Consider the following 22,929-nt stretch of genomic DNA (forward strand, 5'->3'; position numbering starts at 1 on the left):
AGATTGGTACACTGGTCGCAGATCTCAGGAGAGCAAATCCCTTGTCTGCCTTAACCCAGCTCAGAGGTGGATGCCTGGCCCCTAGCTGGTGGAGCTGACCACACCCACAGATGACCCCGCCCCCAGTCCCACTCTCTTCTGTGTGATGCTTAGACACAATGGCATAGAAGCCTGGCTTGCTTTGGCCAGGCTTCACTTCTTTGGGTCTTGAGTTGAATCTGTGCCCAGCTGGAAAGGAATTTGGTATATTTCAGAAAGAAAAAAACTGTAGCATGTGACTCTGCTCATTACTGATGGACACTGAACTTCCGGGATGAACTGGGATCTGTGCTTGGCATAATGAGGGAGCCAGAGCCATGTGCAGGAAGCAACTAGAAGCCATGTAGGGATAGATGCTGAAGGCTGAGGTGCAGGCTGTGGCATTGACATAGTCTCAAGGGAGACCCAGTGAGGGCAGAGCAGGGGATGGAGGGATGGCACTGAAGATAGTATCATTCTTGGCAGTAACTGGCTTCTCTCTCTCTCTCTCTCTCTCTCTCTCTCTCTCTCTCTCTCTCTCTCTCTCTCTGGGGGGAGGGGGAGGCACACATGTGTGTTAGCTTCCTAAGTGCTTTGTATGCATCTATTTTTAAGATGTTTGTCTCATGCCTGAAGTAGATACCATTATTTTCTGTGTTATGGAAAAGTAAACTGAGGCACAGAATCTAAATAATATGTTCAAGATTACACAGCTAGCAAATGCTGGATAACTTAGGTCAACTAACATTGGAACCAGTACATGTGTTCCCTAGTCAGAATTGTACAAGTTCAAAATATGGCCAGTGTTTATTTGTGAGTTACAGCGGAGTAGAATTTTTTTTTAAGTCTGTCATCTTCAAATACTGATTGAGAGGTTTCCACAACAAATGTCTGAGTGATTGATTTGTACCTCACCCATCTGGTCTCAAATGTGTAAAACAAAGAGAGGCCACCGCCAAGGTGGCTGGATAGTCGAGAAAGCAGTCCCCTTGTGTGTGTAGGTCTTACTGATGTGTGCTTGTGGGATGCATACACATTTCATGTTACTGTCAGCCTTAGCTAACTCTCACTAAAGAATAAGAGTAATGGGGGACGGATAGCCCTGGTGTGTGTGTGTGTGTGTGTGTGCACCTGCAAGTGTCTCCAAGGCCATTCAACCACAGAGCCATGCTGCTGTGCTTACACCACAGTGGGCCCACTGGGTAAGTAGAACTAGGTCCTCACCCAACTTCAGCCAGGAACACTAGGAGCACAGTTTGACTTCCTCCTCCTGAACTGAGGGGTCTCTGGGGAACCCTGTTTACTCTTTAGGGGCTCCTCTTGGGTCTAGGTTGATAGGGCAAGCAAAGTCCAGAGGAAGTGATTGCCTTAGAGATGAGGTCAGTCCTGGCTGGTGGGTACCAGCTTTTCATAAAGAGCTTCAGATCTCATCAGGCCTCCTCCTTGGGGATCCTTAGGTAATCTCTTGGAAATATATGAATTTCCCAACATCTTATATTGTCTTCTGTGAGCATGTTACAGAGTCCTAGGGTAGGCCATGGAGAGGCCTTGGAGGAGCAGAAGAGTCAAGACCCAAACTATTCTTCCCTTAACCAAAATACACACTTGAGTCTGGGGGAGGCTCAACCAGACTCGTGTATTCCACCCACCTCTCTTCCTATTCCTGGATCCTTTGTTTGCATGTGGCCCTGCTTGTGTATTCACAGATCAAAACTTGTCATGACCCAAATGACTCCCTTGCAGCTAGACTGACTTTCTTTTGTGCTGGCTAGTTTTATGTCAGCTGGAAAAGAAAATGCCCTGAGAAAATGTCTCCATAAGATCTGGCTGTGGCCAAGCCTGTAGAGCATTTTCTTAATTTGTGATTGACAGGGGAGGCCCCATTTCATCATGGGTGGTACCATTCCTAGGATGGTGCTCCTGGGTTCTACAAGAAAGCAGGTTGAGCAAGTGGTGTTGAGCAATTCAGTAGGAAGCACCCCTACATGGCCTCTGCATCAGCTCCTGCCTCCAGGTTCCTGCCTTGTTTGAGTTTCTGTCCTGACTTCCTTTGATAATGAACAGTGATATGGAATTGAAGGATGAATAAGCCCTTTTCTTCTCAAGTTTCTTTGGTCATGGTGTTTCTTCACACCAGTAGTAAGACAGGTTGATACCATGTCGATTGCTGTGACAGACCTGACCGTGTTGTTTTAGGAAGGATTATGGAAGAACTTTGAAATTTTATGCAAAAAAGAGAGAAGCCATTGAATGTTCAGTGTGTGGTGAGCTATTCTGTAGGAGCTTGGAGGATAAGAATGTTGAGGGCCATACAGAAAATGGAGGCATGGCTTGTAAAATTTCAGAGGGAAGTTTAAAGACTCAATTATGGTCATTCCTTAACTTTGAATTAAGATCTTATAGTTCTGGTTAGCTGGGGATGAAGATTCAGCTGTGATGAGCAAGAGACCAGAACTACTGAAGTAAAACTTTCACTTTGCTGGGATACTCAGTGCTAGTCAGCTGAGACTAAGAAATTAGCCGTGGTTAAGGAAAGACCAGCTATTACTGAGGTGAAATCTTCTGGGAAGTGTTTCCTGAGTAATCCTCTCACAGAATCATGTTCTAGGGGGACACAAGTTGTACCTCATCCACTGGCAGCCAACGTAAGAGTCACCCAGATGGTACTGACTTTATTAACACATGGAGGGGTCATGTAGAGCAGCTGAGGCATGGCACTGTGAGACGCCAGGAGAGGCTATTGGTGAAGGTGCAGTCTCAGTGAGAGTTGAAGACCCAGGACTGAAGAGGTCACACAGAAAAGTTGAGGGTTGGCACCATGAAGAGAGCCCAGGAGAGCTCTAGTTGCTATAGAAGACCCCAGCATTTTGGAGATGCCAGTACCATGGGATGACCCCCAAGAACAGCAATAGCAGTGGAGGGGAGCCAGCCGGAGCCTAGAAGACAGGCTGTGTGTGCTGCAGAGGGCAGAGCTGGAGAAGCGTCCCAAGTCCCTTGTAGAACCCCAGGAAATCATGAGTGATTCCCAGACATTGGACATGGAGTATTTACACTATTGGAGTCTGGTTTTATTCTGTTCAGATTGTGGCTGTGTCCTGGTTCTTCCCTCTTGAAGTGTGAAGGTATTTCATTTCTTTTTTTCTTTTTTTTTTTTTTTTTTATTTTTTATTTTTTAAACAGGAGCTCACAGCTGAAAGACTTTGAACGTTTTAAAGAGATTTCGAATTTTTTAAGAAATTAGATATTTTTAAGAGGCTGAAGTTTTAATATGTTTGAATTTGAAAGAGGGCTGTGGGGGCTTTAAGTATTGTGATATTATTGTGGGAATCATGAGAACGGAAACTCCTAACTGAGAAGTGGCGCATTTCTGTGTCAAGCTGACGAGCAGTCAGTTGCACTGGAGAGTTTCATGTCAGCTTGTCACAAGCTAGAGTCATCCGAGAGGAGGGCGCCCCCACTGAAAAGAATGACCTCCATAAGATCTGGGCATAGACAAGCCTGTAGGACATTTTTAAAAAATATTTATTTATGTATGTGAGTACACTGTAGCTGTCTTCAGACACACCAGAAGAGGGCGTCAGATCTCATTACAGATGGTTGTGAGCCACCATGTGGTTGCTGGGAATTGAACTCAGGACCTCTGGAGGAGCAATCAGTGCTCTTAACTGCTGAGCCATCTCTCCAGCCCAGGACATTTTTTTATTAGTGACTTTGGGAGAGCCCAGCCCATCCTTGGTCCTGGTTTCTATAAAAAAGCAAGCTGAGCAAGCCAGTAAGCAGCACTTCTCCATGGCCTCTGCATCAGCTCCTGCCTCCAGGTTCCTCCTCTGCTTGATTTCTTGTCCTGACTTCCTTCAATGATGAACAGTGATGTATAAGCCAAATAAACACTTTTCCTTCCCAAGTTTCTTTGGTCTTGGTGTTCCATCACAGCAATATTTCAAGACCATATTTCAGCTGGATTGGGGCCATGGTCTTTAAGATTCAAATTCTTTGGAAGGAACACTTTCAAGAGTGGCTCTCCCCATAGACCTGCTCGCTGAAAGGTGAACTGAGATCTCCTAATTGAAGTGTTGACTAGGGCAAGCATCAAGTCTTGAATTAGACAGCTCCAGTCTAGAAACAGCCTAGGGGTCCACAGAAGGGAATGGGAACATGCATAGGATAAGCAGAGAGAAGGCAAAGGATGCTCTAGATTGGTGACAGGGACTGCAGCTCTATTTGGGTCATTGGAGTGAGAGGTCCCTGGTTATAGATTAGCTACAGTTTCTGAAATTGGCACAGCAAGCTGTGTTTTGTGGTGACTCAGGATGCTGGCTGGAGTGGAGTCTTTAGCCCCTTATACCACCTACCCCATTGAATCAAATTAACAGGGAAAGGCCGGGGCTCCTTTCTCGGTGTTAACGGTTCCCCAGGGTTATCCCCATGCTGAGGAGGAGATGTTCATCTCTGCTCTTCCTCCTGGCCTTTCTTGCCTTTCCTTCCCTCTGCTCTACCTTTATGTAGCCGGACCTTCTTATCCCGCCAGCCTGCTGAGCAGACTTGGCTTGAGTTGCTTCTCGTGTGTTATAAAATGTCTTAGGGTTTCCATTACTGTGAAGAGATACCATGACCAAGGCAACTCTTATAAAGGACATTATTGTCATGACAGGAAGCATGACATCATCCAGGCAGGCTAGAGGAGCTGAGAGTTCTACAGCTTGATTCAAAGAGAGCCAGGAGGAGACTGAAATTCCACACTGAGGATAGCTTGTGCATAGGAGACCACAAAGCCCAGCCCCCACGGTGACACACTTCCTCCAACAAGGCCACACCTCCTAACAGTGCCTCTCCCCAAGGGACAAGTGTTCAAACACATCAGTCTGTGAGGGAGAATGAGTGGGAGAGAATGCAACCTGGGTGAGGATGGTTTGAAAAGAAATACAGAGTTGGGGAGGAAAGAAGATTGGGCACAGGTGTGGCTTGCTCTGGTCTCCTGCAAGGCTAGCATGGTGCGACCACTTGGAATATATATCTGAATTCGTGTGATGAGATGACACAGGCTTGTCATAAAATGACATTGGCTTGAAGCTGGAGAGGAAAGTTGGGAACAGTTGTGGCTGTGGGAAGTAACTAAGAGGAAGCTGCTGGGGTCAGGTGACAAACATTTAGACTAAAAACAGGGGCTCCTAAAAAGCAGAAGTGGCAAGCGAGTCTATAGCTCCGTGTTAGAGCACTTGCCCAGTATTCACAGGTTTGAATCTTGGTACCCTAAAGGAAGAAGAATTTGGTAGCTGGTTTCATGTGAAGGATACATATGGAATAGTCCAAGATGCCAAGATGCTCTCTTCCTGCTTCTGTGATAGCACAACCTAACAAAACAAACTTAGTGGGGGAAGGATTTATTCTGGCTCACAGATCAAGGGTACTTCATGAAGGGAGAAGTCCAAACAAGAGGAACTCGATACAACTAGTTACATTGTATCTTCAAGAAACAGAACAATAGATGCTGATGCTCAGTTCACTTTCTCCTTTTTATACAGTCCAGGATCCTAGCCTAGGGAGTGGTACCACCTACAGTGGGGGAATTGCCTCACCTTACTTAAACTGATCCAGATAATCTCCCACAGATATGCCAAGAGGCTCATCTCCCAGATGATTCTAGAACCCATCAAATTAACAGCTAAGAAGAACCATCGTAGAAGAATCTCAGGCCCAGATGTTTAAATCGTATCGTTAGCATCACTGAGCTTTTTCTCACTCTCTCCTTCCTCTGTTTGTTCTCCTGCAGCCTCATCGACAGAAGAGGCTACATCCAGCCTGATACGCCACAGCCAGCAGCACCATCAAATGGGATCACTATGTATGGGGCCACGCAGTCGCAGAGTGACATGGTAGGTACAGCTTGTATTGGGGTCACTGTTCCCTGTGATGCCTTCTCTTCTGATATGCCCTCTAACCCAATAATATATGCCTGGGAAAATACTTTAGTAGAAGGGACAGCTGGAACATCTACATGACTGACATGCTGCCATGGGGAAGGGAAATGATCAAGTCGGACAGTATTAGAGGAGGGACTGTGTCATCTATCTAGTCTGGCTGGTTGTTTCTTAACACACACCATGTCTTTGTTTCAATAGCATATGTCACACATATGTCCACAAAGTCAGGAAACAGTTAAAGGACAGGATCTACCTTCCCACCAGGGCTAGACCTATTTGATAGTCTCCATTTCCTTGCTGTCCCTTGCCCAGTGTGTGCTGTTACTATAGTAACGTGCCCTGCTACTATAGGTGGGCAGTGGACGTCACCATACACCTCCATACCTCCATACTGAATCGTAGACCAGCCTGCAGCCTCTCTATGCAATCCTCAGGCCGAGTGTAAACCTGCACAGCAGAGCATACAAGCGGCATGCACACTCCACTGTCCAGGAGCGGGGGCGGGGCAGGAAGCATCTTCCTGTAGACATCTGCAACCACAGCACGTTGACCCTGACCCTCAGCGCCTGAACTCTGAGGTGTTTGCCTGAAGACATGAAGGTCAAGTCTCTACCTACTCTGCTGTTCACTGCTTGCACAGCCGAGTCTCCTATATGGAGTTTCTGTGTCACACAGAGGAGCTGGTTGGGGTGGACTTGGGGAAATCTTGCCAATGAGCATAGGGAGCTAAAGGTAGTGAGGTACAGGTCAGCAGCAGACCTCCTCTAAGACCTGGAGCCTGGAAATTTCCCCACACCCTGCTCACCCATGGTGCAGCCTCCTGCAGGAAGATGCTGGGGCTCATTGTTTGCTAGCTGTTGCTTCGATAGCCAATAGGTCTCCTTTGAAAGCAATATGGACATAGCACAGTCTCGCCACTCTTCTCCATGAGCATCATGTATACGCCCACACAAGAAACCCTGAAAACCCCTATTTTCTCAAAGGGAAGCAAGAACAGAAAGAGTCGGATATGTGCTCACAAAAAGGAGGATTTATTTATTAGGGATTGATTATTAGGCAACAGATGTCTAAGGCATTTAATGGTCTCCTTTAATCCTAAACCCACAGTGGAAAACTATCACTCGATATTAACCATGAAGGGAACATACCAGAATATCCACCAGTGTCTGATGGTGACTTCCCGGACACATGTTGATATACATGCACACCCCCACTTATTCATCCAGCACCATCCCCGGGGTTCTTACTACATGCAAAGTGCTAGACTCAAAAGATAAAAGGGTCACAATGCTCATTCTCCCACATTCAATGTCAACAACATGGAAGCAAGTCCACAACACGACACCTGATGGCGGTGTCCAACCGACACCAATGGTCTTGCCTTGGTCTCCCTGAGACTCCCCTGCACCGACCTCAGAATGCTCTGCACGGTCTCTTAATTTAAAACCCAAACAAAAGCCATCCTGAAGGTTGCTGTAAGCCCCTCTGGAATCAGGAGTGAGACATGGGTTGGTTGCTTTTATATTTCACTGACCAATCAGCTTAAGGGGAGAGAGATTTATGTAGGCTCATAATGACGGCTCTGCTGACAGTTGCTTAGCCCCCTGTGCTCGGGCAGGACACCCAAGTGACATACTTTATGCTCCCAATGGCTTCAGAACCTCCCTCTACTGGCCATGGACCATTTGCACACCATGAGCCATTGAGGAGGCATTTCACGGGCAAACCTTTTAATAGCAAAGAACCGGGTCAATCCCTGAGCCAAAGCACTTCAGCCTGTCATAGGAACCACACGGAGGCATGTCTTCCACATGGGGGTGCTGTAGAGCTTCAAGGCCTTTAGATGCCTTGAAGAGGAACAAGGAGGAAGCGGGGAGAGAGAGCTAACTGTGGAGACCAGAGTGTCACCGTTGACCAGATACATGAGCTGGAGCAGTTGCATAGTCTTTTCCTGACCTGTGTTTTCATCCATAAAGCGGGAGCCTGTAATGTTGTCATCTGCTAGGGCCTCTCTGAAGATGAAGTGGGATTTTGGACAGCATTTAAATCTTGCTGGACGCAAGGCAAGCACCATGAAATAATCCACTCATACCGTTTCCTTCCAGAAGTTCATGGATGGCAAAACCTGGCACACTTAGAGCCTGGCACACTTAGAACCTTTTGAGCATCTTTACAAGAGAGGACGTGACTGATGTGTGTAGCTGGGTTTCTACCAGTTATCCCCATAACCATTAGCAACTCATACTGCCTCTCTGGTGTCCTCCTTTTGCTGACAAAGGAGGAGCTGGGGCTTCCTGTATCTCAAGTCCCTTGTAGCTCAGAGCAGTTATGAGTTGATCTTTGAACATCCCAGTTCCGCCACATAGAATAACCCCCCCCCCCCAGAAGAGGGCAAGCATGACTCTCAGATCTTTTCTCCAGCCTATCATAACCCACAATTCCCAAACTGAGTCTGTCCATCCTTTCTGGAGGATGGGGGCATGCTGAAGTCTGATCTATATGCCCCTCCCCCCAGAGCCACACTGTGCAGTTCTCTTCCCATGTGTCTCTGCGTCTCTTCTAGTTCTGGGGTAAATCCACTTTGCTGCTACTCTGCTGAGGCAGCCTGTGTCTCTACTCATAAGAGATTCAGTCTGTAGCTTTCTTTGTCTGTAAAAAGCCACTCAGTGTTGGGATCAGGGTGACACTGGCCTTCCGTAATGAGTTTGGAGACACGTTCTCTAGTCTTTTGCTGAGTAAGTTGTGAAAGTGGATGTCATCTTTTCTTCAAAGATGAGGGAGAGCTCACCAGTGAGGCCTCGGGCCTTGAGTTTCCCTTCACAGACAGTCAGTTGCTCTGTGCTGACCGGTCTGCTCCGAGTTTCTGTTTCTCGGTCAGCATCAGCCGCGGGTGTCTTTGTAGAGACGTGCGGCTCTCCTCTGTTCCCGTTGTACATCGATCAGTACCGGTCTACTCTGGAAACGGATGAAAGATGAGCTAGCTGGGGGACTGGAAATGATAAAACAAGTAGAAAATTATAATGGTTTACAAATATGGAAGGAAAGAGATGTAGACAAAGATTTCACATGGTGGGGGCTGGCCGGATGGCTGCTTCCCATTCAATTACATGCCTGATGACTTGAATTTGGTTCCCAGAACACATATAAAGCTACAAAGAGAAAACCAACCCTGCCGAGTTTTTCTCTGACCTATACATATTCAGTGGCATGAACACATCCACACATAATGAATAAAATAATGAACTTTAAATAATTTTTAATGCACACAGAATAATCCCGAAGAGACAAATTGGGATTTTTTTTAAAAGGGTGGTCTTTATTTTAATCTGGGGTGGGGGTGTGAGAGACAGGGAGAGAGAAGGTGTGTTTGTGTGTGTTCACGTATGTGAGTGCCACAACACACATGTAGACATCAGAAGACACCCTCAGCTCTCAATCCCTCACTTCCACCTTGTTTGGGACGGTGTCTCTCACCGATCACTATTGTGTGTACAAAGCCAGCCGGCCCATGCTCTCCTGGTGATTACCCTGACTCTGGTCCCATCTTACTCCTTCAGTTGAATGGCAGAGATGAGCCACCAAACCCAGCTTTATGTAGGCTCTGAGAATCCAGCGTAGGTCCTCACACTTGGGTGGAAAGAGCTTTACCCATCCATTTTCTCAGCCCTGTTTTTGGTCCTTACTTCGTTGTTTTATGAAATGAACATAACTCTCCTAGCTGAGAGAGCTGGAGCCTCCAGCCAAGGGACTCCAGCAGGGGGTCCCGCATCTTCCATTGTTTGCTTTGCTTTCTTTCCCTTTGAGTAGCAACAGAGGTGAGTGTATAGACCCAGGAGTGGTCTTGGAGCTAAGGTATGGTGAAATTAGCTATGGTATCTTTGGGGCTATTAAAGCATTCCTTTCCTTTGACATTCTTAGACTACCTATAATAGACATCCAAACTACACCTATCAAGCATGCGCACACACATGCACGCATGCAGCAGAACCAGCAGGGCATAGCCAGCAGACATGAATAGCTCCCGAGCTACCTGGTGTCTAATGCAATTCGAGATAGCAGGCATCTCCTTTGCTTCTCGGAAACAGCTCTATCACTGGGAGTAGCTGGCTCACTGGAAGTATCTAGCCCAGGTGCTTGCCATAACTTCCCTTTTATGTATTTACTTTGTGTAGTTAGCACTCACAATCAATTGTGAAAATCTTGTGTCCTCATCCTCCATGTGAAACAAACATGCAAATCCTTTCATATTGAGTTAGAATTTCCAGCCATTTTGAAGCAAAGCCAAGTTTATTTGGTACATATCTACACTGTATTAAGTGGTGCCACCTGAGGCCTGCCTCCCTCTCCCACACTACCCCTGCCTCTTGTTCTGTGCTCATTAAAACTTAGAAGGTATCCCCACAGTGGTGATTTGAAAGAGAATGTTCTCCATAGGATCATGCATTTGAACACTTGGCCCCCAATTAGTAGAACTGTTTGGAAGGTCTAGGAGAGGTGGCCTTGCTGGAGTATATCAGCTGGGATGGGCTTAGAGACGTATCATCCCCAGTGGGTGAGTTCTCTCCCCCTTCCCCTCCCTCTTCTTCCATTCCCCTCCCCTTCCCCTCCCTCTTCTTCCATTCCCCTCCCCTTCCCCTCCCTCCCCCCCCCATTACTGTAGCCCAAAATCCCTCCTAACACACTCCAAAAGCTTGGGTTACGTAGAACAATTTGAGGCTATTCTGTCTTGTTTTATTCTGGAGCAAAGAACCTTTTACCTTGAAAGACTTCTGATATAGGGAGGGTTTCAGTAGAATGTTCTAGAATAAACCAAGCAAGGGTGGGTAGTGGAGGACCTCAAGAAAAGGAAAAACCACACCAAGGTTTCAGGAGAAGTTTTCTGGAGGGGTGGCCATGTGGGCTAAATGTTAATCAACAGATGACAGCAAACTGGAAAGACAAGCTTTGTCTTGGCCTACAGTTTAAAGGCTTTGGTCCATGGTCTGTGGACATTTTGCTTTTAGGTCTCTGGCAATGGGACCTGAGATCAATGGTAGGGAGCTTAGGGCAGAGCTAAGTGCTCACTTCATGGTGGGGAAGCAAAAAGGAAGAGGCTGGGATCTCATGGTCCCCCTTTTAAGCCACACCCCCAGTGACCTAAAGATGCCTCAGCCCTAAAAACCCTACCACTTCCCAGTAGTGGAATCCTGGGGACCAGTTCCGACACATGGACTTTTGGGAGGTGTTTGACATTCAGAGTACAGTGAGAGGGATGTCCAGAGAGAGTGAACACGTATGTTTGGGTGACACAGATGGGTCTGATTCTCAGGGAACAGGGACTATTGTAGATACTGAGGCTATGGAGTAGGAAGATGATGTCAGAGTGTGGTGGAATGGAGGGGGCAGGCAGGAAAGGAAGTGAACAAAGGGTCTTGGTTCGTTTCAACCAGCTTAGATTCTGTTCTCTATAAGACACAGGGCACTGCGGTGCTACAGAGCCTCAAATCAGCAAGTAAGGCCTTCAGATTTCCATACGGAGTAAATGAGGGTAGTAGTATTACAGGAGGCCATGGTTTGTTCATAGAGGGGAGGGAGGCTGACATCGGAGCCAGGACAAGCAGAAAAGACACCCAACAAGTCCAGGTGACCTTAGGGGCTATCCAGAACAGCAGAGGCAGGGTCAGCAAAGAGGCGGAATTTAAGAAGTAAAATGATACTGTCTCAGGAGGGGAACCTGGGGGCAGCCTTTTGCTGAGTGAGTTGGTCATTCAGCCCACTGGCAGTAGCTCCCAGCTATGGTGATGGGGAGCCAGTTTGGACATGTGGAATTCAGGTACCTGTGATACCTGGAGGGTGCCTACCTAGAGGGAGGGCTCAGGAAAGGTCTCCCCTGGTGCACAAAGAAACGTGGATGGTAGAAATTCACGGCGAATTAGTGGAGATGTGGATAAACCTTACCATGTACCCAGGATGTACTCTGTGCTGCAGCATTTAACGATGAGCGAAACGGCAGGCGAGAATAATTCTCAGAGATAACCAAAGGGAAGGCTTTTGCAAGTAGACGGGTATATATAGGCAGTGCTGTGCCGCAGTGTATGGGGTCTGAACCAGCTCGGAGCTTTGGGGTTGGGAGATCTTAGAGAAGTCACACCACCTTCAAGAATCTCCAGTTCTGTAGCTGTAAAATGGGAAAGGGGCGGTTACACTCAGCCCCCAGGGCTGTGCTGAGGATTTGGCAGAGAGCCTGTCTACTTCAAATGTCTATCATTTTATAGCAGGCACGTAGTAGGTATTGATTACCAGCACATATCAAGTACTATTTAAACTTCAGTGTAGGTGAGCTTATCCCTCCCAGTGATTCACCCATGGGGGAAGGGGAAGGGTTCTTCAGCATGTATCAGCCTGATACTGCCGCCAAACCCCATTTTTTTCTGTTCTCCACCTTTAGCAAAGAGCTCCACCCACCCTGAATGTGAGAGCAGGGGCTAGACAGAAGTCTTCTTTGTGGCAGTGCCTGGCAGTGTTACTCCTTGAAGTAATGGCTTTGATAAGATCAAATTAGCCCATGAGCCAAGAGAGCATTTAATCCACAGAAAGCTATGGGTCAGTGTCTGTACACTTTCCTGGATGCCCAAAAAGAAAAAGAACACCAAGATCTAAAGAAAGATGCAAGGCCTGACAAATGAGAACTTCCGAATCAAAATTACCAAATGCCTGGTTCCTGTGAGTCCCTCAACATGCTGGCTTCGTTAATCGTGAAATTTAGCATTCATGAAAAAAAATTAATCACATTTTATGAATTATTTGTATGGACTTTCACTTATTTCCTAAGAACCCCTGTGCATGTGAATGGCTGCAAAGAAATCATTTCTTTGTGTTAGCCAAGTGGCCCACAGACAGATAAGTCTGAAGGTCTAGCTCCCCCAGAGCCCCAGTGTCATTTCTGCCTCACCAAGCTGCCTCTGCTTTGAGGATCTCAGGGTGGCTCCTGTGCTGGAAACTACCAGAACTTCACAAGACTCCTGCCCACGGCTGAGAGGATTAGCGAGTCCCGGGGTGAGGCTGGTCTGTGTGGACCCAGAGGTCAGAATGAGGCCCTCATGCTGGGCTTTGGATTTCAATCCTCCTCAATCCAAGAGAAAAATGCCCGAGCTTGTGGAAGATGAGGGTCCCCACCTTACAGATATCAGGCTGGGAAGGTTGAGTGCTCCTAGTAATGACTGACCAAGGATAGCTCAGTGTCAGTCTTCCTTCGGGGTCTTCATCTTTTTCTCCTACTGCTACGATTAAAGACCAAGAAGGCAACTTAGGGAGGACAGGGCTCGTTCGTTTTATATACCCTGAGTCACACACTGTTCAGGGAGGGAAACCAAATCAGGAACTTCACGCAAGAACTTTATGCAGAAGCCGTGGAGGATGCTGCCTGTTGGCTTGCTCCCCATGGCCTGCTCATAGAACCGGGGATCACCAGCCCAGGGATGGTACCACCCATGATACAAACGAACAAAGAAACAGAAACAAACCAAAAGAACTACCCAACACACCACTCAGGCAAGCACTTAGAACACATCTTTATGTCCTATGCTGTAAGTGGACCCAGTTGTGTGACAAGGTTGCCACTAAGCTGAGCTCTCACCCACTCACCTGCTTTTTCCTTCATGCCTACCCCCATCACATGTGTTTACCATTTCCTTACCATAACAGGTGCTGTGAGCTGTAACGTGGATGACCCCTGTGACCTCCACAATGACCCCCAAAGGATGGGCACTGACATTGGTTCCATTTTACAGACTAAGGAATCTGGGGTGTTACAGAGCTTAGGAAAGGCCATCTAAGGAAAACACAATTTGACCTGAGCCCCTACTCTAAACTCTGTGACATGTTACACCCCAGAGAGAAAACACAGGAAGTCAATACGTGTGCGATTCTTTTTTCCGCATAGTCCTTACAGTTCACACACCCTGTCATCATATTCTGTCCTCCTGGAAAGGTTTGTCACCAGCTATTCATACCCTAAGGGGAACTTAAGTCAAATTTCAGGGACTTATGAATTTTTCAGAATAGGCATGGTGGCTCATGCCTCTAATTTCATCACTTGGGAAGTGGAGGCAGGAGGATTAGAAGTTCGAGGTCAGCCTCAGCTATGTAGCAGGTTAGGTAGCTCAGACTACATGAGATCATGTCTCAACTGGGAAAGCTAAAACGGTGGCTCAGTGAGTAAGAGGGCGGCAGCTGGGTAAGCATGAGAAGCTGAGCCAGGATCTCAGCACATACGTTCAAAGCCAAGCATTGTGTGCGCATGCGTCTGCCACCGTATACTGTGTGGTGGAGACAGGGGGATTGCTAGCCGACCTCCAGCTTCAGTGGCAGACCAGGACATCCAACATCTTCCTCTGGCTTCAGCACTGACAAGTACACCCTTACCCACACACAAGCACATACACCACACTCATACACATACATGTTCACATACACCGAATTTCCATTTTAGAGGCAGTAACAAGACCACAGTGATTATAATTGTGTTTCAAAGCTATTTGTCCAGTGTTCCAGCCCCAGTATTTACAGGTCTCGAATAATTGGTATCAGTAGTGTTGGTTAAGAGAGGGAGGAGGAATGAGGTTGAGATTAATTACTGCGTGCCTGACACATTACAGGATTCTTTACATGCATCTACATCTCCTTTAATCTCAAAGGTGAGGCGTTAATGAGGCCAAGTGGAAGCATGCTAATTGTCCCATTGAAGAGACAAATTCCTCAGCATTAAGTATGTAGCTAATTCGGGGCTGAGCTGAGGTTTCTTCCTTGACAATTTGACTCCATGAAAAATGTTCTTCCTTAACTCCTCTGTCTTAGTCGGGGTTTCTATTCCTGCACAAACACCATGACTAGGAAGCAAGCTGGGGAGGAAAGGGTTTATTCAGCTTACACTTCCATATTGATGTTCATCTCCAGAGGAAGTCAGGACTGGAACTCAAGCAGGGCAGGAAGCAGGAGCTGATGCAGAGGACATGGAGGGATGTCACTTACTGGCTTGCTTTCCCTGGCTTGCTCATCCTGCTTTCTTATAGAACCCAGGTCTACCAGCCCAGGGATGGCTCCACCCACAATGCTGGGCCCTCCCCCTATTGATCACTAGTTGAGAAAATGCCTTATAGCTGGATCTCATGGAGGCATTTCCTCAACTGAGGCTCCTTTCTCTGTGATAACTCCAGCTTGTGTCAAGTTGACACAAAACCAGTCAGTACACCCTCTTCCCTAGGTGTTTTTTACAGAGAGCAGCAGCCTAAAGGCTCCTCCCAGGGCTGAGGTAGTCACAACCCACGAGCTTTCTCTACAGAATACGATTCATTTGACACATCCACGCAGAACCTGAAAAGGCCGGATCAAGCATCCCAACCTAAATCTGCATTTCAGGTGGACTCTGGAAGGCAGGGTAGTCTTCTGTCTATCGATGTGTGCCCATAAGTGCCCCCATGGGGCCAGAGACAGAGCTCTATAGCTGAGCAGAAATAAGCCCTGCTCGGCTTGAGCCCCTTTGACAGAATGGGAGCAAGAGCCATGAGGAATCTAAGCCATTGTAAATGTGTCTACAGACTGCCTGGAAAAGTCATAGCTTCTCGAGACTACAGGCTTTCAGATAAGGCATTAGCCAGAATAGAACGTGTCTCAAGTTTTACCCCCAAATCTGTAGGAACTAAAAGCAAGTGGTCTCTTTGATGTTTTGAGCTTGTATGGCTTTTTAAAAAGGGTTTTCTCTGGTTTATATTTATTTACTTAAGGTGTGAGTGTGTGTGTGTGTGTGTGTGTGTGTGTGTGTGTGTGTCCACTTCCACTCATGCATTCAGTGGTACCTGGGTGGAAGGCCAAGGACACGTAAGGGAATCAGCTCGCTCCTTCTATCATGTGAGACCCGAGAGGAAACTCAGGTCTTTGGGCGTGATGGCAAACACCTTTCTTTACCCACTATGTCGGCTCTTGGCCCTCTGTCGCCTTCAGTTTTCAGACTGAAGCATTAAATACTCATCTGCTGTGTGGCATTGGAACCTCTGAAACCATACATCTCTTTACCGTTTAAACATGGGCTATGACTCGGAGCCAAAGCCCCAGAACTCAAGACACAAACGTTCTACTCCTTCTTTTAAGAGGATTGTCTCAAAAATGAAAATGTTGATTTCTCCCATGTGGTGTTCATGTGTGCACAAACCATCACATTTATAAATGGGCGCTTTGCTTTTTCCTCTTAAGATTATATAACAAGGGAGATAAATTCCAGTGTACGTTAGAAGCAGGGCCACCAAATTTAAAGAGGAAAATGGTGATAGCGCCCTCTACTGGTGGAAGGTTAAAAGTCCTCAAATGAGAAACTAGAAAGGCAGAGCCACAGAGGAGAAAAGAGAGTGGAAGATGAGAAGCAGAAAAAGAGAACAACCAGAAATGCAAGCAGGAAGGAAAGGTGTCGAAGAGAAATACGGAGGGAGGGCAAGTAGGGTGTGTAGTAACAGACAGAAAGAAAATGAAATAGATATAGCTTTAAGATGGGGGCTTTGAGATGGCTTAAGGGTTAGAGCCACTTGCAGCCAAGCCTGACAACTTGAGTTTTAAGTCCTAGAATCCACAGAGTGGAAGGGGAGTACTGTCTTCTGAGCATTATCCTCTAGCACTCACATGCATGTGCATGCACACACACACACACACACACACACACACACACACACGCTCTCGAATGTGTACGCGAACACACCACAAACAAATAAATGTAACTTTTAAAAACGTTTTTTAAGTAAACAAGAACTGTAAATTAGAAGCAAAGGTCAAACAAGCCAAAGGGTGGGAGGATATTTTTATTGGGCATCTCCATAGCAACCCTGCGAACACTGGCCCTTTTCCAAACCATACTGTTCAGGACCATGACAGTTCATCCAATCATCACCCTTAGAATTTGAACAGTATGGCAAATATTTAAAATTTTTGACCTAAAAAGTGCATGTGAGTATGTATATAAAGTATAATTACAGCCCTGCATAATCCTGATTCATTTGATTTTATTCTAAGGAGTTGTCTACTGCAGACACTATATATTTATAGTATGGACATTATAAATTCCATTAGAGATAATCAGTGTTTGGAAACTGAGGCCCCCTGTTCTGTAGAACAGATATGAGCAACACCTTGCAGATGTCCACATGCATGAGTCAGATAGTTTTCTGAGGCAGCAGGATTTCTCAGCCCGTAGGCTCACAGTTTCAAACCTATGCTCACTGGAACTTCATAAACCTAGGAGAGGGTGGAGGCAGCTCATGAGGCATTTGAACATAGGCCTTCCGAGCAGAGAAATGCCGAGCCGTCCTTCAAGATGTTAAAACAAATGTACGTAGAAGTCAGGGTTGGAATAGACTCTTGAAAAGACTTCTAGGTGACTTTATGCAGGTGTGTGTGTGTGTGTGTGTGTGTGTGTGTGTGTGTGTCCATGTATATGCAGGTGTGAGTGGGTTGGGCTGTGGCAGAGACAAATGAGGAGACCAGAGGTCAACCTTGTGTGTTGTTTGGCCAGTGCTGTTCACCTTGTTTTCTGAGAGTCTCTTGCTGGCCTGGAACTCGAAAAGAAGTCTGGGCTGGCTGCCCAGGGAGCCCTAAGGATCCACCGTGACTGCCTTCCCAGCATTGGGATTACTAATGTATGCTGCCATGCCTGATTTAAAAAAAAAAAAAAAAAAAAAAAAAAAAAAAAAAAAAAAAAAAAAACATGGATTTTGGGAATCATTCCAAGGTCCTGGTGTTTGCACAGCAAACATTCACCAGCTGAGCCTTTCCAGTGTAACCACGGTAATCTATAAGGCATTTTCAACAGAGTTCCAGCCGGTGACACTGAGTCTAAATGGTAAAACACCAAAGGGTGAATTGCAGGGGGACACCGGTAGGGGGGCTGCGTTGCTCCAGAGGAGTTCTGAGAGGGGAAAAAAACTCATATGCAAAGATTAAGACCTTGGAAAGGAACGGTGCCAGCAAGAGGCCTGGGTTCATGGTGCCACCAGACTTGGCTAGCTGTTTAAGTCAGCAGAGTGATGTTTGTTACTACACATCTCAGAAGCCACACTAGCGCCCACATCGGCAACCACATTGGTTAGGAAGGTTCTCTTGGCTCTGCTTCCAGGCTCAGATGGGGAAATGACTGGGGAAAAGAATGGACCGGCAATGGGGGGGGGGGTCAGAACGCTAGAATGACAAGGTATGGTGGCACTGCATGTGCCATGCCTGCACTGGGGATGGGGGACAAGAGTTGGAGGCTAGGAAAAGGAGAGAGGAGGGAAGACAGGAAGAGATTGAGGTGAGGAAGGGGGACATGGAAGAACAACGTGTGGGGACCCCCAACTCCATTCTCACTGTGCGGCCTGACAAATGCCCCCAAGCTCCAGCCTGTCCCACGCACTTTTCCTGGGAGTCTGTAAGACGCAGTCAGAAGGCTTGGGCTGGTCCCTCAGATAGAATTTGCCAGTTAGTTTCCAATATGAAGGGTTTTCTGCAGGTCAACCAAGACAAGCGGTCTGCTTCTCCCTTTGTGGTGTGTGGACATGGCCCAAGAGCCCTCACTGTATCTGATGACAAGCATCTGTCATCCAGAGAAGGCCACTGTTTTCCCAGCTGCTGCCTTTCAACCTGCCCTGTGGCCCAGGTTCATTTGCTGGCCACCTGTAGCACGGTGCCTGGCTTTCAGAACCTGGGCGTCCCTGCTGGCAGGAATCTTAAATGGTGATTGTCGCAGAACAGCCTTACAAAGTAGGGTCTATCTGACTCTCCTGGAAGCAGATATTTAATCAATGAGGGCCAAGCTCATGTGCTTATGCAAAGCAGACGGTGGTACCTGGGCATAGCCCTGCTGTCCTGATAACTCTGGTGTGGGGGAAATGATTTGGAAGGTTGGACAATGTATGAATTAGTGCCTGCTGGAGATTAACCAACAGCCGCTCTACATTCTTTCCCGGTCTTCTCATCCCTTTGAATAGAAATTCCCCTTTCAGTCCACCTCCTCCTCACTCCCCTCCCCCCCCAGGCTGTCACCCCACCTCCACATTTCTTTGACAGTCCATTGGCTGGGTGAGACAAGATTTCCCATCCCCGAGGCTCCCATCCTCTGCTGGAGCTTCCTTTTGAGTTTGGCTCTAGCCTCGAGTCGAGGGTTTCGGACTTCTAATAAGCTACTCACTCCAGCCTCAGCTCATGGACAGAGTGGGGGAACTTGAGAAAGGCCTGATCTGGGAAGGGTGCTCACACAACGGAGAATGAGATAGAGATTTGCAACCTCAGATGGTTGCTCTCGCTGCCCCTAGTAAGGCTGTCTTGTAGGTGTTCCTGAGTGCTGCCTGTGGGGTGACAGTGGTGAGAGGCACATCTGGTTGTGCCTGTTGGTAGTGCAGGGCTATTAGTATGCATTTGGTAATGACTGAAAAATGAGCGACTACTAAGCCAAGTGGAGCCAATATTTACCAATATATCTACACATCATCAATATTTACCAATATATTTACACATCATCAATATTTACCAATATATTTACACATCATGTGTAGTAGTTGGTTTCCTTCCAAAAACCCCAGCTTCAAGGACTAGGTCCATCTAGGTGTGAGTCTTGAGTTGCCACACCCCCAGCCCTGTGTGCCTTAGGGTCCTTCCTATGTAAAGAGCAGAAGATGCTTGTTCCCCCAGAATAGGGCACCAGTGGGTCGCCTGACCCAAAACCCACGCTTGTGTCTCCTTGCTTTGTAAAGCTGCTTCCGACCCTACTGTGGGGCCCTGAGCAGGATGGGGTTCAGGATTCCCATGTTCTGTGCCCAGTGTCTCTGGTTCTGAAGGTTCTACACGTTTCAAAGCCAGGGTTGGCAGAGCAACAGGGTCCCCATCCCACAAGTTAGAAATACAATATGTCTGCACTGCCATGTCACATGACCCACCTGTAGTCACAGCCCACTGGGGACAGAAACAGGTCTCTGGAGCAAGCTGGCTAGCTAGACGAGCCAAATCACGGGGTTCAAGTGAAAGACCCCGCCTCAGTATATAAGCCACAGAGGAAGGTACCTAATTTCAACCTCCATATGTACACACACGCATACACAAGCACATACACGCAACACACACCACGTGCACGCATACTTGCATGTACATCACGTACAAATACATACACAAACACCAATGTTTCAACCTACAAGAAGCTGTGGCCTCTATTTCTGTGGGAGGGAAATCCTGGGACCCTTTCCTGGGATTGGGACATCCTTTAAGTTCGGAATGGAGGGCATGTGGATTATAACTTGTAGCTAATGTCGCACCCTGGAGACTTCACCGAGGTACCTGCTCACCAGAGTACTTTATTCTGCAGCACAAGTTTGTATGTGCCACGTGCTGGGGTCTCTCCTGATGTCTGCTCTTTGCCTCTGCCTTACTGACAAGATACTAATGGTTTCTCTTCTCCCTCACCTCCCCTCCCCTCCCCCGCCTTCTCCTTTTCCATCTCCTTTTCTTTGCTGCCCCCCCCAACCCCCGCTGCTGTTCTCCAGTGCGACCAAGACCAGTGCATTCAGAGCACCAAATTCGTTTTGCAGGCCGCAGCCACCCCCCTGCTTCAGAGCGAACCCAGCCTCACGAGCGAAGAGCTGCATATGCCTGGGAAGCCGGGCCTGGGCACCCCGTGTGCTAGCCTGACAATGGGCCAGCCCACACCACCTTCCTCCATGCCCAACCTTGCCACAGAGGCCACACTCTCAGACATTATGCCCCTGAAGGATGAGCATGGGGGCCACCAGTTTCTGACTCCAGACGAGGCACCCTCACCGCCAAGGATGCTGGGGGCAGGAGGCAGCCCCCTGGCACACAGCCGTACCATGCACATGCTGGGTCTGGCCAGCCAGGACTCCCTGCACGAAGACTCCGTGAGGGGCTTGGTAAAGCTCAGCTCCGTGTGACCTGCATAGCCAGCCCTGGGGACCACAAGTGACAAATAAAAAAAAAAAAATACTGGACATAGCCAAACGGACGTTTTGTTTGGAATCTGCAGGGTGGGCCAGGGGAGGGGAGACCCTCAACAAGAGGAGCCTGGAATTGAAAGAGGCTGCGTGGGTGCAGCGCCCTCTGTCGGCTGCTCTTGGAACAGACACGAGGAACGTCTTCGATGCTGGTGGCCAGACTGGAATTGGACTTAACGTTACGCTACTAATTGAAATCGACCCGCCGTTCCATTTGTTCATTAAAACAGAACGAGGCAGACGTCCCAAAGGGAAAAGCCTACCAGACATGGGATTGCATGCCACACTGCAGTCTGTGTGACAGCGGCGGTATTCCAGGAGAAACGCTGTCTCTGTTTTCCCGCTTTTTAATCTTGTGAAACTTTTCAGTGCGACAGACTGAGCCCGGTGGGTGACGCAGCCCTTTGAGACTTACTGGACTTAATTGACGGGCATCTCCTGCTGCAGAGGGCAACCGAGGTCCATCCTGCCCTGGACAGACATTTAACTTCTGCCAAGGTTTAGATGGGTGTGATGTTGTTGTCACCATGGGGCCGTTCTTGCCTCCCGTGTGATGAACTTCCTGTGCACAGCCAATAAAATGACTCCGCTGTTATTTTCTTGATCTGTATACGGTTGTCAACAGCTTCCACATAGTTATTTATTTGCATCACCTGGGAAGGGATAGTGCAAAAGAGCCAAAAAATTCAGGTCTTCAGGTTGTGGGTCATGGTTTGGCTTCTTAGATGGGAGCTGAGCGTGCCAACAGCCCCCAGCCCTTAACACCCACACCTTCATGATCTGTTTTTAAAACAGGCTTATGGGGGGGTTGTTCTGCAACTAGAGCCGCCCACGCAGCGATTGTGTGTAGTAAGTGGAGGGAGGGGTACCCAGGAGAGGAGATGTTGTCTGACTGTCTTCTCGGTTCCATGTGATGTTGGGGTGCTGCAGAACCTCCTAGGTACACCTCGTGGTCCTCAGGAAGCATCAGCAGCCGCACACTGGAGCTGAGGTCACATAGATCACACTCTAAGCTGAACACGCAAGGAGACAAAAAAGATGGCGGCTTCAGTCCGTCACCCTGGAAGGTAGCCGGCATCTTTAGGGAGCCAGACTATCTGGAAGTACCTGCAAGAAACTCAGCAATGCTCTGCTGCCTTCATTGCCAGATCCACAGAGCAGTTTAACTGCGCAGAGGTACGTGTCGCATTCATACAACAGAGACCATTTTAGTGGGGCTAAAACCAATTCCATTCAGGTCATACAATCATTGTGTTGAAAAATGACTGCTTATGTCTTCTTTGTGACATCTGAGTCACCCTCACTGTTATGCCCCATGGCAGTGTAGAAATTGTAAAAGGTGAATTATATGTAGCCATCTTTAAAAGTTTTCTAGACCTAATTATTTGTAATTTAAGACAGAACTGTTCTCACATGACCACACACAGTCAAACATTCCACCTATGAGCAGATGCCCACAATATCCCTCAACCACCCCTGCCTCCCACCTGGCTCCTAAGGCCAAGTGTGGCCTGGTCTTTTCCCAGTTTCTACCCCTTGGGGTGGAGTGGGGGAGTGTGTCTCTTTCCTTGTCATATTCCCTAAACATTATTCAATGGCACTGCATTATATTAGCTATAAATTTCCTAGAGATGATTCAACGCCCACTGAGGATGTGTGTGTGTGTGTGTGTGTGTGTGTGTGTGTGTGTTCTACAGGCAAACACTGTTCAGTTTTACTAAGAGACCTAAGCTTCCATAGATGGGAGTTTCCATGGGACTCTAGAACCAATCCCTTAATAGCACTGAGGAACAAATGTACTAACTGTCAATTGCCCTGTCCTAGCCCCATCCTCTATACACGTGTGGCCACCATTTTTCAAATAGGGGTTTGGGAAACTTGGTAAAGAGGAATCAAGACTATTCAGAGTCAGGGGGTGTGGAACTTGAATGAGACAATTAGCTAAAACAATTGAAATTATAAAGCCTAACAAAATGCCCTTAGCCCTTTCTTCCTGT

At 47.5% G+C, this 22,929-nt stretch overlaps 1 protein-coding gene across 2 annotated transcripts in view; it reads left to right on the forward strand.

Moving 5' to 3' along the window:
• Window positions 1-21,511, forward strand: part of ZDHHC14 (zDHHC palmitoyltransferase 14) — a 232,857-nt gene extending 211,346 nt beyond the window's left edge. The window contains exons 8-9 of one of the 2 annotated variants that reach the window (XM_080941504.1): window positions 5,789-5,891; window positions 20,468-21,511. In XM_080941504.1, the coding sequence (XP_080797630.1) occupies window positions 5,789-5,891; window positions 20,468-20,872 (508 nt within the window). In that variant the 3' untranslated portion in view covers window positions 20,873-21,511. The remainder of the gene's footprint in view (window positions 1-5,788; window positions 5,892-20,467) is intronic. The other variant, XM_080941505.1, reaches the window with a different exon arrangement.
• The last annotated feature ends 1,418 nt before the right edge of the window (window positions 21,512-22,929 follow it).

This window comes from Micromys minutus (genome assembly GCF_963924665.1).
Source record: "Micromys minutus genome assembly, chromosome: 30".
Lineage (NCBI taxonomy): Eukaryota > Metazoa > Chordata > Mammalia > Rodentia > Muridae > Micromys > Micromys minutus.